The 14,557-nt window shown below is 31.5% G+C and overlaps 2 protein-coding genes across 4 annotated transcripts in view; one reads left to right on the forward strand and one right to left on the reverse strand.

Moving 5' to 3' along the window:
• Positions 1,535-11,862, forward strand: LOC105156149 (uncharacterized protein At2g02148). Of its 2 annotated transcripts, none has more exons than XM_011072204.2 (8): positions 1,535-1,881; positions 2,708-2,831; positions 2,925-3,269; positions 3,676-3,838; positions 5,376-5,499; positions 5,589-5,654; positions 7,308-7,556; positions 11,588-11,862. In XM_011072204.2, the coding sequence occupies exons 1-8, from the start codon at positions 1,717-1,719 to the stop codon at positions 11,687-11,689; spliced, it is 1,338 nt and encodes a 445-aa protein (XP_011070506.1). In that variant the 5' UTR covers positions 1,535-1,716; the 3' UTR covers positions 11,690-11,862. The 2 variants fall into 2 exon arrangements, with proteins under 2 accessions (XP_011070506.1, XP_011070507.1); XM_011072205.2 differs by having other exon boundaries at positions 2,752-2,831.
• The window catches only part of LOC105156150 (putative Myb family transcription factor At1g14600), a 5,981-nt gene continuing 1,966 nt past the window's right edge, over positions 10,543-14,557 (reverse strand). Inside the window, exon 6 of one of the 2 annotated variants that reach the window (XM_011072206.2) lies at positions 10,543-12,288. In XM_011072206.2, coding sequence (XP_011070508.1) covers positions 12,049-12,288 — 240 coding nt within the window. In that variant the 3' untranslated portion in view covers positions 10,543-12,048. Of the gene's footprint in view, positions 12,623-14,557 lie in introns of both variants that reach the window. The other variant, XM_020692006.1, reaches the window with a different exon arrangement.

The following is a 14,557-nucleotide window of genomic DNA, read 5'->3' on the forward strand; positions in this document are numbered from 1 at the left end:
TTCCCTAAAAAAAAGAAAATATTTTTTTCTACCATAGAAAATTGGATATTATTTTGAAGGTTTCAAAAATAAGAACAATGAAATTGAGATTGAGGGAGAATGATTTGGGGTATTTTTCTCACCAAATTTAGAGGTCTTTTTGAAATATCTATACTATTTATTAGGTTGAAACTCTTAAAAAAATTAATAATCATCTTAATTGTTAAAATGTTCATCAACAAAAATGTCATTCTACATACTTTTATTCAAATTATATTCGCCTCTTTTAACCAATTAACTCTTTTAACAATTTTGTATTTATGAGTATTTATTTTATCAATTTCCACTAATTCATTATTTTATCTTAAAATGTATATTTAAAATTAATTTAAGGGTAAAATACAACGGCTCTCATGAAATTTATCGTAATTATAAATACAACATTGTTATTTGAAAAATTATAAATAATCACCTAAAATTAACGGTAATCTAACAAATACCCCTTACAATCGGCCACGACCAGAAGGTATCTGTTAGACAGCCATTAATTTCATGAACTATCTGTAATTTATTTATTTTAAAAATATATATATACATATACACACGCGATGACAACTCATTATTCCACGAACTTGTAAATTAATTAATTAATTATGTAATTTAATATTTTGGTTGGTTGTGTTAAAAACATAATAATAATGATAATTTCACCAATTTAAAGCTTGTCCGGTTTGCTTTATTATTATTATATAAATTGAGGGGTGAAATATTAAATTCATTTGTGTCTAATTATAATATTTTACTCTAATAAAGAAACCTAGCTAGTATGTTGGGATGCTACTACATTAGGATATTAAATAAAAGGGTTAAAATAATAATTGTGGTTTTAAAGCAAAGTTTTTGATAAGGATCCATACATATTTAAATAGAGACCACAATTATAGACAATTTACATTTTATACCCTTTTTTCTTTTTGCAGAAATGATTGGTAAGTGTGGTTGAAAAAGAGACGAATGATTTGTGTAACAACACTGAGTTCAAAAAGTATAAATATAATTAATTCAAGTTATAATTTATAATTTTAATCATATTGTTATTATTATTTATTTGATTACCTATTATTTTAATAAAATAAAATATTTTAATAAATTTACACATTTTGGCTGAAAATTGGTGTTGAAAATTCATAAAAAGGACTATATTAGATGTAATTAAAAAAATAGGGACTACTTCAAAATTTATTTTAAAATTTGGGGGATGAAGAATAAAGGGTAAATTACAATATATTTTTTTTTAAAATTTACCTTAATTATACATACACCCTCGTCGTTTGAAAATTACAAATAATCTTAAAATTAACGGTCTTGTAACAAATACTTTTCTATATTGGGTTATTATAAGAAGGTATTTATTAGATACTCGTTAGTGTTAGAAGGGTATTCATAATTTTTTAGATAATGAGAAAATATTTATAATTATAATAAATTTGTGGGTGCATGTTGTAATTTATGGAAATATATACTTTGCCCCCAATTCTTACCTACCGGTTTGGGAGCTGGTAAGGATATGAACGGTGGTAGGTTCGGACTGCGCTTCGGAACCCTCAAAACCCCTTCCCACACACACAGACACACAGTTGTAAGTCTGTATAGCCGTTAAACTTTCGCTCTTCAAATTCCCTCTCTTTAGGTGCTCCTCCCTTGCGGTTGATTCTGCTAGGGTTTTAGCTGCTGGTAATGGGGAGCAGAGTTCCGGTGGAGCACTACAATTTGACATCCGCCGCCGCCAATTCGTACATAGGGACTTCCTTGCACGACCTCAATTCCGGCGACGACGTCACTGACCCCGCCGCGGATGACGTCACCGACGATAACGACGATAGGTCCTCTGCTGTCGTCAGTGTTAGTATGAGATTGCTGGATTCTTGTGCTTTGTACTTGTGCTTAGTGTGTTTGAAGTTTGTAAAGCAGCAAATTTGGATAGAAACAATTGGAGCTTTAACAATTTATGTTCCTAAAATCTTGTGCTTTGATCATGAATTGATTGTATGGTAATTTGCATTTGCAATCAATTCTATGCCTTTCTTAGAGTTTTGTTTATGTTTCTTGAAGCTAATAAAAGAGTATAATCTTTAATTCAACCCGGAAGGACTTCTGCTTGGTATTAAAATTTTGAACTTGGGACCGTATTTGTGGATTGTGTTGAGCATGTTAAGGTGTTGATATGATTACAGCCTTTCCTTCTTACGGCTGATAATGTAATGAAAGATGTTGTTTGCCAGATATTCTTATTTATTGGTATCTTATTCTGTTAGTCTTAATATATTAACCCATCAACGATCACGTAGTATGTGATTCAAATCAATTGCAACGATCACATAGTATGTGATTCAAATCAATTGTATAAGCTCTCTTTCTTCTACCACTACCGCCACTACTAATCTTTTTCTTTTGTCAAAACAGATTTGAAATTTTGGAGTTTCTAAGACTTATGCATAAAAATTTGCTCTCCTAGATATTTGTGGCCCATTATTAACAGAAAATCTATTAATACAAACAATATTTCGGCGAAGTATTTCTCTGCAGCATGTTCTGACGCACTGTATTATTCACAATCTTAAAACATCTTTGAGGTTCTCTGTCTGAAATTGTTCTCCCTTAAAACTGCGTTGGTCCATGTTTTCGTGTAGCCATTTGAAATTCTCAACTTCGTGTTTTAAATTCTTAGGACTGCATGCATGAGTCTTACCAGAGCTCTTTACCACTTCACAGCATGGGTGTGGAGGATGACAGGAGCAGTCTTGAAAACAATGGGTCTTCGAGCGGTCCATACTCTATTTTGACAATTGATGGTGAGATATAATCATCCTGTAGTTAGTAATTGTTGGTATTTGACTGTAGTTTGAGATCGTCTAATGCAACCTGACTCAATGCCTCTACACCAGATGTTTCGCCAATTGAAACAGCTAGGGCAAGATTTTTGGACATCATTGTGGATCATTTTATCGAGCCACATGTGATTGAAATGTCAGATTATGAGACTGATTACATTGTACAACCATCCTCCCAAGATAACATAAGCAAGAGGAAGTCCAGAGAGATCCGATATGAAGGCGATTCACGCTATGCTTTGCCCTTAATGTATGTAGCTAACATGTATGAAACATTAGTTAATGAAGTTAACATGAGATTATCGTCAATGAGTGGCATGCGTGAAAAGACTATTGGTGTGGCCCTTGAAGCAGCTGGTGGATTGTATAGAAAGCTTGCGAAGAAATTTCCGAGGAAAGGTATCATTTTTTGCTTTCTCTGGATACAGACTATTAGAACATTGAAGTTCTATGGGCACATCTAAATGTTGCAGTAACGAGCTTATTCCATTTGTTCGTCTGTAGAATCTATTACCTGTTCTTTAAGGAATATTTTTTTGTCTTAAACGTGTTGATAGTATTTTCCCACCTTCAGTTTTCTCTACTTCCTCCATCTGCTCTCTCAGAAAAGGAAAAAGAATGATGCAGAGTTACAACATCTACCTGACTGACACAAATATGGGATCTATGACATATGGCTATCACTGCCTCTAGACGTTCTTTCAATCTTTTAGATCTGAGATTGGCCGACTATCTCTTTGAAGACAGAGAAATAATATGCCATCGATCTTCTCACAAATATCTCATGTTGATATTCTACATGTAGGTCCTTGCACATTTAAGAGACGGGAGCTAGCAACTTCTTTTGAAACAAGATCAAGGTTCCCTGAGTTAGTGATACAGGAGGAGAAGCGTGTTCGTTTTGTGGTGGTAAATGGCTTAGCTATCATTGAAAAACCAACAAAAATTGGTATAGATGATGCTGAGTGGTATGTTGGAAGCTCTTGGACATCAATTAGTTGTGATAGCATCTTTCTTTAGTTGAAAAAATTGGTCCTCATAATTTTTTGTGATAAATATGTTAACTCTCTCTTTTATTGGCCAATTATAATTCTTTCGCTGACCCATTCGTTGTCAAGCTGATTGACCATCAGTTTGAAAACATAGGTAAGCTAGGGATATTGGTTTGTCAACATTTAACTGGCGATTAATATTTTTTTCTCGTTAAGATTCCATTTAATGACATAGAGTGTTCTAGGTGAGTAATATCAATTAGTTAACTCAAAGTTAGTGGAGAATTTTTTTATTGGATATTATTACTATAATTAAGTTAGAGAGTCTCAAGACCTTTTATTTCCATTTCATTAAAGTGAGATTGTATCAGTGAATTTACCCTTACTTTTATCATAATATAAATTTTTGGATATAATTACTATAATTGAGTTAGAGAGACTGGAGACCTTTTATTTCCATTTCGTTTATGCTTCATAACATTTATATTATGATAAAAGCAAGGGTAAATTCTGCGTATCCTATTACACTGATAAACTCTCACTTTAACCCTTTCATACTCTTAATTGCATCATTTTTGACCTATCTGTACTTCTACAAATACTTCAACCATTTAATGTCTCTCTGGAATTTTCTATATGGTCTTGTAGTTTAGTTCAATAATGGTCATAAAATTAAATATTAAGATTATGAGAAATTTTGTTTAAACTTCTAACATCTATGTGTGGTACTATAGTAAAATTTTCGCTTTAAAATGTAATCAGTTAAATGGTGAAATAATTCAGAAGATTCAAAACTATCTAGATACATATTGTGGTCTGGCAATCCATTCCAAAAAAGTTAGAAAAATAAGCGCACTCAAAAAACAATGAAAGATTATCTTTAGCAAATGTACATATTAATATTCTTATTCTAAATTTTTTTCAAAATCAAATAAGAACTATAGTATTGTCATACTTTGAACAATCTGCAGCCTGACTGCATAACATTGTCATCTTAACAAAGGAGAAAAGTCACTTGCAGTGGGGAATAGGAGGGAAACGACTGAACCAAGAGAAGATTGACGATTTCTGAAGAATTTTCTTGTAGTTTTATGCTATAGCAATTGATTATTGGGGTAATTTACAAAGAGAATTAACAACTTCGGGTTCCACTGTAGAGAAATTATTATTCAATATCTTGAACATAAACAACGACTTTTAGTTTGAAATGGAGGCACAACTTTATAGTACTGTAAGAATTTTCTACAAAGCTATACAAAACATGATATGATTTTTGCAATAACAGTGGTGTGCATGTGTTTACGTTGATTTCATGTTGTTGGCAATTTAACTTGGGCATCTGTTTCCATTAAAATGTTTCCTGAAATATTGTAGAAGTAGCTCTTTGAATTGATTTTATTGTTTGCAGTAATCCATAGCACAGCCTAATATCTCGATGCTGAAGGCTATATCTAATATTGCATATGAGTTTTATGACAACCTTTCTTAACCCACGTATGCGTATCACCAATAGGTTTAAAAGATTGACCGGACGGAGTGAAGTTGCTGTTTCTGCAAGAGACTACAAGTTTTATGCTCCAAGACACAAGTATAGGCGGGTTATATCAAACTCCATTTCTAACATACCTGGTTTGCCTGTAAGTTTCTAAGATTTTTTAGCTGCAGTGCTGGTTTTCAGTCTCACTTCTAAAGGTCAATCTAATTAAACTCCTGACATACTTTTCAGGCATTCCCTAGTCCAGAAAATTCGTCTTCAATGGCTACTTCTCAAGGCTATCGCCCACCAAATGAAGTGAGATATTCTTTTTGTTGGCAACTGAATACATTCTTTTTACAAGTGAATAGAGTTTGATGTATGTGCTTTATCAATTTGCTTCTTGTGAAAGAGTTTGATTGTGATTAATTTATTCTAGCTGAAGAATGTTTAAATGCCCAATAGCCGAAATAACCATTTAATGACTATAAGTTGGTATCAAATTCAAGGACATCAATAATGTGCTTTATTATTTTCCATTGTTATTAAGTATACTTCAACAGCAGCTCTTGAAGATGCTGAAGAAGACTATTCCAATTAGAATTCCTTTTGGATATAGCAAAAATCATAATAGGAGAAGAGAAGTATCTATTATCGAATTGGAAAATAAACTAAGATCCTTAGATGGATAATTGACACATAGGTATATCTTACACAGAACCTAATGGTTAATTTTTCCTATAATTTATGGGATCATTTGTTATGTTAGGGTTTTGACAATCTTGTTATTAACTTAATAATTGATTTTGAGTTTTATTTGGTCTCCTTTGATCATGTTATGACTGCATGTTTGGAGGTTTATGTTTATTTATTACTTTCTAGTGTGCATGAACACCTTGGTAGTTGGTATCTCTTTTTACCCAAGGCTTTTCCTTCTTCTTTTTTATATTAGGTAAATAGCAATAATTTCTATCTGGTTAAATAGATAGCCATAGCAGCACATAGTTAGAAATGCACTCATGCTGTCATGCATGCTTCGACAAGCAATTAAGAATGAAAACAATCTATCTCTATATGCCTAAAAAATAGCTGGAAAAATCTAATATGTATTTAGGCTTGGTTTGGCTGGAGAGAATGAAAACTAAAATTTTTGTTTAGACATTATGAGTTAGTTTTAGCTACTTGGTTTCTGCAGCAGATAAGTGCTTAAGATCACATGTTAATTTTGACTTCACATTCTGATGTGTGCATGTGGTCATCTATCTATGTCATATAAATGATCCAGAAGTTTACAAACGACTGCCAAATAACGGGCAATGTGGTCTGCGAGTGTTATTTAGTTTGCAAGTTCTTGGTTGATTATCTTGACTTTGATATTGTGAATGAAAGACTTCTTCCCACTGAGAGAACTTATTAGAAAGAACTATATAAATACTGGGGCAGTAACTTCAATTAACCGCTCCACATGTGCAGAATTATTGTTTACAAGGCCATGCGGTGAGCAAGTGGCTAAGCTCAATTCACTGATTGTGTCGTGTTCTTGAGTTTTCTTATCATGTTACTTAGCTTGGACAAGTTTCTGACTCTCATTATGTTATTCTGATGTAGAGTTTGAATTGCTCTAGTTGGTTTTGTTGTGATGTACATACTTATAGTTTTAGTGCGTATGAATGTTCCAAATAAATTAATTTGGAGTCTTAGACCTATTTTAATGGAATAGTTGTGGTTAGACCTTTTGAATGTACACGATGACAAAATATTCCGGCCCATAATTGCTTAATTATTTGACATATCACTTTTGTTATGTCTATATTCTTAATAAGATCTAAATGCATTTTGAATTTGATGGATTTGGCAACAAAAATATTTGTCTTGTTGTACATATCTTACTTTTTCTAAAGAATTGTTTGATAGATTTTTGGTTTACTTCTTTGCTACTACTATCTTAGAGTTACCTACTTGAATCCACAGAATACTGAGCAGACTCCACCAAAACAACATATGCAAACACTGGCACATCAGCCTCAGTTCCATCCGATACATCAGGGTCATCATCATATCAATCAAAGTCCACATGCAACTCACTTTATGCACAATCAACAGTGTGTTCCTCCACCTCAAATCCCTGAAATTCCTCACAACCAGCAACCCTCTGCCATCGCCCAACATATAGCTTGTCTACAATCTCTTGGTCATGTTGGAGGGCGTCTGCATGTGATGGTGGGTTTGTTGTTCTTTTTCATCTTTTCCCCACTTCCCTTCCTTTGAAATTGAGCTTTACAATCACTAACGTATTAGTATGGTTTTATCAATATTTCGTTTCCTCATGTGTTTTGTTTCAACTAATTTCGAAAATGCAATTGAGTCTAAGAACCATAAAGGCCTTAGTTGGGGTAGTTCATGCATAGAGAGGTGCTTTGAGACTCATACCATAATAGTAAACAATAAGTAGATTTGAAGAAAGAAAATGAACAAATAAGGAACAAAAAATTATGAGAAAATTTTGCCTGAAATTGTTGATAGCAAAAATTAATTATTAAAGATGTACTCCTATCCAATATTTATACATTTGGCCTCCTCAAGTGGACTATGAAGATCAATCTTGATGGTATAAGAATCTCTCAAAAACTCTTCAAAAAATATTTTTAAATACTATAAAGCTTCTATATATAAAACTTTCTTAAAACTTCTCTCAACTTTTATATTGATCTAAAATCTTGCATAAAAAAACTTTCATATTTTTATATAAAATATTTTAAAAACTTTTAACATTCTAAATTAGAGAACAATCGTTTGTTCGTCAATTAAATTGTTATGTTTTTCGATTTTCTTTAATGCAAGTAAAACAAAATTTATAACTTTAATTATTTTTTTGCCTATGTTTATTCTTTTTCCGGTCCAAATTTTTAGAAGTGTTAAATGCTGACTACAATAATTAAGTGTGTTTTGAAAATTTGATACTTTAATAATATCTTATGTAGGAAATTTTTTCTTCAGAAAAAAGAAAAAATTAAGTAACATAAAACATATGATGAAAATATGTCATAATCCTCTAAAAGTGAATTTGGCTTTTAGTGCGTAATTTTTGTTCATTCCATTTTTTTCCTAAAATAATTTCTCATTTACATATTTACTTCATCATTCTTACTTTTATTTATTTTTATTACTTTTATGGAATACACTTCTATAAGTTATGGGATCAATATATTTAATTGGAGACAAGCAACACTTGTTTTTATTGTACCATTTGAATGGATAAGATCAATATAGTTTTGATAAAGTAAATAATAGTGCTTTTGAAAAATATTGGTAAAATAATATTCAAATTTTATGCTCACAAAATATCTTGTGATTTAGTAAAATGAGAATGAAGAGAGTAACTAAAGTTGGAGTTTTTGAGTTAACGTTTCCGTACGATAAGATTGACTTAAGAATTAAAATAAATTTTACTAAGAATGCTAAAGAAAACAAAGCCTAAATAAAATGTACACCCAATTTTCACCTTCTAATTTCTCTAGTATTGTATTTGAACATGTGTTTAGTAACTGGATTTTTATAAAAAAAAATTCTACTACTTTGACATGAGAACATTCATAATAATATCTTTCTTTTTTTTAATCGATATTTGTTGTGATCGAAAATTTTACTAATTGCAATAAAATTTGATAATGTGATGTATGAAAATAGAGACGCAATGCTTTTTGTGATTGAAGATAATCAAAGAGGATCTTTGACTTTTAAATTTTATCTTAATTGTTCATATATATTACATTGATTAAACTATGTAAATTATTATAAATTCTTGAAAAAATGTTTATTTTTTATTTATTAGTTCAATTTTAATTATAAATAATCGGTTGTATACTTTTTGAGGATTTTTATAGACTATTTTTGTTGTGAATTTTAATAGTTTTCAATTTTTTCTATTTTGATATTTCAATCATTTAACTTTGTTACAATTTATTGTGTTTTCTTAACTAATAATTCTATATCTTCTATTCTTTAAGTATATTTCAAAAGTTTACTTTAAAAAATTAAGCACTATAAGTGCATCATAGTATATGAACATACTATATACGTGTGTATGAAATATAAATCAGTTATTCAAAACTTTGAATTTATAAGCTGATTTTTTTCTATATATTAATAATTTATCATGGGAATAACATTTAAGTTATTAATTAGTATGAAATTTTATTCAACATAAATATTGTTGTACTTAATAAATTATACATTGTGGAATCGTAATTATCTTTTGTAGTGCTCTTTTACTTAGATTGTACTTAATGCCACATGAATGCAATTGCACACTCTTAGTCTCTGTTATTTCTTTTTATTATTTTTTTCTTTCATTAGATGTAAAATAGAATTTATATAAAATAAGATCTATGTAAGTATTTTATTCTCTTTTTTCCAATCTTAAATTTATAGAATTTATAGAATTTATATAAAATAACTAATGGTATATCGATTTGATATTTCAACAACTTCTTGTTTAGAGATATTTTTGTCTTTTAGAAAAAGTTAAAAATATAAAATATTATGTGATGCTCATATTGCGACAGTGTATATAAATGTTTTATATATAATCAATAATATATAGGCAATATAGATAAAATATTTAGGTTTGGATCAGATATTACCTAGAGATATACTTAGAAAATTAATTCCATGAATTTAGTAATTCTAGAGTTGAATTTAAACAATTCAATGAAACTTTTTAATACTTTATTCCAAGGTTGCCTAAGTTCAATATTTTCAATTAATACTTTTTTAATTCAAGATGTTATCAAAAATAAGTTTTAGATAATAATCATATTAATATGTAAATCCTTTAAATTAACATAATTATAAGGATATTTTTGGGCAATCAAAAAATGAAATAAACCTTTTAGCACATTAGAATAGATAATATATTGGTTAGTACCTTGTGAGCTAATGGAGGCTTCACATTGTGGAATTTTTAAGTTCTTCCTTTGTTTGATATTAAACAGTTCACTAATACTTGCTGCTTATTTTATGGATGAATTAATGAGAATTATATCATCCTTGAAATTCATTTATGCATAACTGAATTGTTTCTGGTACACTAATCATGTTCAATTGATGATCATGCGCTCTCTTGTTGGCTTTCACGGAAGTTTGCTGATTTCTGTATCTGCCTTTGACATTGTTACTGCAGAAAAAGGATCTGATGAACATGATGCCCTTAGTTTATTATGGCATCTATCCATTTTTCTGCATAATTATCTATTTCAGTTACTGTAGTTTCTTTATTTTGATTCTTCTAGGGGTGATATCAGCTTCGTCTTCTTGTTGCTGGTAATGCATGGGATGGTTTTTTTTCTTTTTTGGTTTTCGACTTTTTGTCTTTCTTGGCTGTGGGAACATCTACCATTTCTCACATTTTCTACGCGTGTGATAAATGCCAGTCCATTTTCATGGTAAAATTCTGCATTTAAATTGCACCTTTTTTGTTCAAATTTTGTTGGGATTGTTTAAGTTTGCTTTCACTATTCATATTTTATTCATTTCCTGAAGACCCAAATAAAATTATTTTGACACCCAACTGTGAACCACATATTCCCACTTCTGAAATTTGATCTTGAAAAGAAGGAAAAGTTGAAAAGATAATGAACTCCTTTGTAGCATCAAAACATTGACTCAAGCTTCCTAAGTTACCAAGTCAATCATAAGACTGATGCATGTGTAGATACATATTAACTGTCCAGTTGGTCCGCACTTGGATTAGGAAAACTCAAAACCAGACAATGTAAGTTGGTTTGATTTTCAACCGCCAACTTGCCAATTTTGTCTTGGTGCAGTGTTTGTCTTTTCTTTCCATGACGCCTAATCTCTTGTGCTTTCCTCAATTCGACATTGTAGGGCAGAAGTATTCATTTCTTTAACATCCATCTAGTTTTAATTGTGGTTTCTCTTCTGTTGCATGAGGTCTCAAATATTGGCTATCATCAACAGAGTGTCATCGAGCACCAACTTCAGCCCTTGAGTTCTTGTTTATTAGTTTCTAATTATTGATGATGCTTGATGAAAAAATAAAAAAGCCCATCACTAGGTTTAATTCTATCAGTTATGGCTCAATTAGAGCATCCAGCATATTCTTGATTCCGGGGAAGATTATAAAAAAGGAACTTGCCTAGAGATTGTGGCGGAATCATCTTTGTCGACATCATGTTTGTTTCTTCATTACTTGCAGTTTTAACATCGCAACGTTCTTATTACTATTTCAGCCAACAAGTCCAGCAAAGTTCTGTGATGAATGCGGAGTTCCTTACCTGAGGGAAACCTCGAAGTTCTGCTCAGAATGCGGTACCAAGAGGTTAGGAACCTGACCATGTACTCTTCCCATGTTGTATATTAACTCTCTTTTCTCAGTGTAAATACATGTACCTGTTATTGCTGTGATACTCCTTTTGGCAGTCTTTTTTTTCTGGGGGCTCTCTCCCAAAATAGGTGTTTTATAGAATGTTGTTTTGACCAAAGAATGGATAACTTCATCAGCTTTGTACTTGTCTATAAGAAGAATTTTATATAGATTGATTCTCTTGTGGAGACCATTTCTAGTAATGGCCCTTTTCGTTGCTTTTGGAGACAAACACGGAATGAATTCTGCAATGCATAAGTGAATTGGATTGCGAACAAGGGCCCTTCAATTTCCAGGGAAAAAAACAAGTTTCTCATTCAGAATAAATCAAGCACCACAGAGAGCAATAGACAGGTCTAGGTTAAGTTCATGCAATTCTTGGGAAGAATTAGACCTAGTGTATGAAGAAATTGCTTCACTAATCTCACTGGTAGAAGACACATTACTTCTCTGGAATGAAGGGTGATGATGCAGAGACAAAGACAAAGACAATTCACAACCATCTGCTTCACTGGCAGAGTGCTGCTCAACCTCCGAGTTCCCAAACTTGTATTCTTGATCTTCCTCCTGCAATGGCACATGAAAAAACACCCATCTACATGTTAAGATATAACCCTTTGCACTCTTCAAGGAGATGTCGTCCAGGTAAATTTGTACACATACAAGTTATCAATTGTTAGATCACATATTACACCATCATTATGTGTTAATTCAATAATTTACAACTTATATGGGTACAAATTCACATGGACAACATCGAAGTATGTGTGTGTGTGTGTGTGTGTGAGAGAGAGAGAGAGAGAGAGTGAGTTATTGGATCTTGCAAACAATCTGAGTCACACGAGCGACCAATCACAACAAACACTGGTAATTACAGTCATGAGATGAGCAAGAATGGGTCCTGCAAACATGATTTTGGAAAGGTTTATCCACAAAAAACCTCTATGTATGAGGCATAGGATGCTTAAGAAGGCAACAAGCAAGAAAAGTCTTCCAATGATATTGTAATAATAAAGACTTAAAAAGTCAAAAGTTACACAAAAAGATAACGTGTTGTTGAAAAGATAAAGACCATGAATCTTGATCTAAACTACCAAGTCAAGGTATTACGTTGTCATGACTATCAAGCCAATCAGAGGAATTAGTCCGTGCAACATTAAGTGCAATGGTCCTTTTGTATTTATTTTCGCATAAATACTTGCCATAATTATATAGAAACAATTTACAAGCCAAGAATATGAAAACACAAAATTATCCCTTTGCTAATACGACATGATTCAAACTTTATGAGCTCGTTTACTTTCGTGGTTTGAATAAATGATTGATAAGACTCGAATGAATTTATTGTAGAATTTGATAAATCAATAAAAATTATAAGTTGTTTACTTGATTAGATTGAGTGATGGATGAAAAAGTTTTAATAGTAAGAAAAGGTCTACTTCTGCCTGAATTTCTCAATCAGACCACATGTGATTTGATTTTATATCAAACCCAAACAAGGCTTGTCCCGGGCTTGTAGGATTCTGATTGAACCGATATTATGAAAAGAAAATGATTTACACAATTGAATAAATAGCACAATCTAGACTTATACCTAAATATAAACAGGTCCTATACATATAAGATAATCCGAATCCGGCTCCGACAAAATGCGTAATATCTAAATAGGGTCGGCCATGATTTGGCTCCAAGATCCGATCCATTTACAGTCCCAAAAACACCTAATGTAAGAAAGGGACATAGGAGGGGATGTCACCATAAAATTATCCCAAAAAAGGATTGCTTCTAAGCCCCAGCTGCCCTATTACACTGTTTCAAAATTGGTAAACAGTAGTACCCAACTGGTGCATTAAATGGGCTACCAAAACCCACAAAGAATTTACCAGTCAAACCGCACGTACTACCTTATTTTCCGTTGGAAAATATGTTTATTTTTGCTGTTTTCAAAGTTACTGTCTTAATTTCTATAGTTTGTCTGAAAACCCATTTTCAGAAAGCAAAAATTATGTCTGAAATATTTTGTTTTCAAAGTGAAATGTCAAGTCAATCTTTCGACTCGACGCTTCGAACTTTGCAATCAACCACTCCAAGTCCTAACACATTTGACTTGCATTTTCCAACGAAATCTCTCAAAAGTATTTTCACAAGATGAAATCAGACGGTTTTAGGAGTTCAAGATTCAAAGAAAAAACAAAGAAATTGCTGTCTGAAAGATGAAATCTTAAATAAAAGAGACAAGAAATTAGTACTAGTAGAATTGTGTCCAGCATCGCAATGAAAAGGAAATAGACAATTATTGACCAAACTCAGTGGTTAACAACTCCAAGATTTTGAACTTTACTACAACCTTTTGTCAATCGTTTCTCAACAACCTAAACAACTTTGTTGGGTTCATGCACCTGTCTCAGTTAATGCAAAACTGATATTTTCTTCTTCAATTAATTCATTCCCCAAAACTCAAAAATACACAGTTATTTAAATTTAGTAGAATTTGAACTAATTATATAACAAGTGTAATACACTTATTCTGTAATAGCCAGAACCTGAATCTATTATATAATAAGTGAAATATACTTGTTGGATAATTAACGTATACAATTCAAAAAAAAAAAATAATCCATTACAAAACAACTGTATTTTATTTGACCAAATTAAATTTGGGTAAAAAAGTTGCATTGCCACGTTATTCAACAGCTGATTCTAGCTAGGAACAAGTCAAGAATCACCCGTTTGCTTTAAAAATCAACAAATGATTGGTCGGAAAAACGTGAATATTTATGAATGTCCCATTTCTCACAGGAGAAAAAACCCAAAAATATTTAATAAAAAAAGAGAG

Source organism: Sesamum indicum, linkage group LG2, assembly GCF_000512975.1.
Source record: "Sesamum indicum cultivar Zhongzhi No. 13 linkage group LG2, S_indicum_v1.0, whole genome shotgun sequence".
NCBI classification, from domain to species: Eukaryota; Viridiplantae; Streptophyta; class Magnoliopsida; order Lamiales; family Pedaliaceae; genus Sesamum; species Sesamum indicum.

Bases quoted from the DNA above. Each gene is read 5' to 3' on its own strand.
- LOC105156149 (XM_011072204.2), top strand. From the start codon at position 1,717: ATGGGGAGCAGAGTTCCGGTGGAGCACTACAATTTGACATCCGCCGCC. The intron at 2,832-2,924 runs GTGAGATATAAT...CCTCTACACCAG, and splicing joins CTCTATTTTGACAATTGATG to ATGTTTCGCCAATTGAAACA. The intron at 3,270-3,675 runs GTATCATTTTTT...TTCTACATGTAG, and splicing joins GAAGAAATTTCCGAGGAAAG to GTCCTTGCACATTTAAGAGA.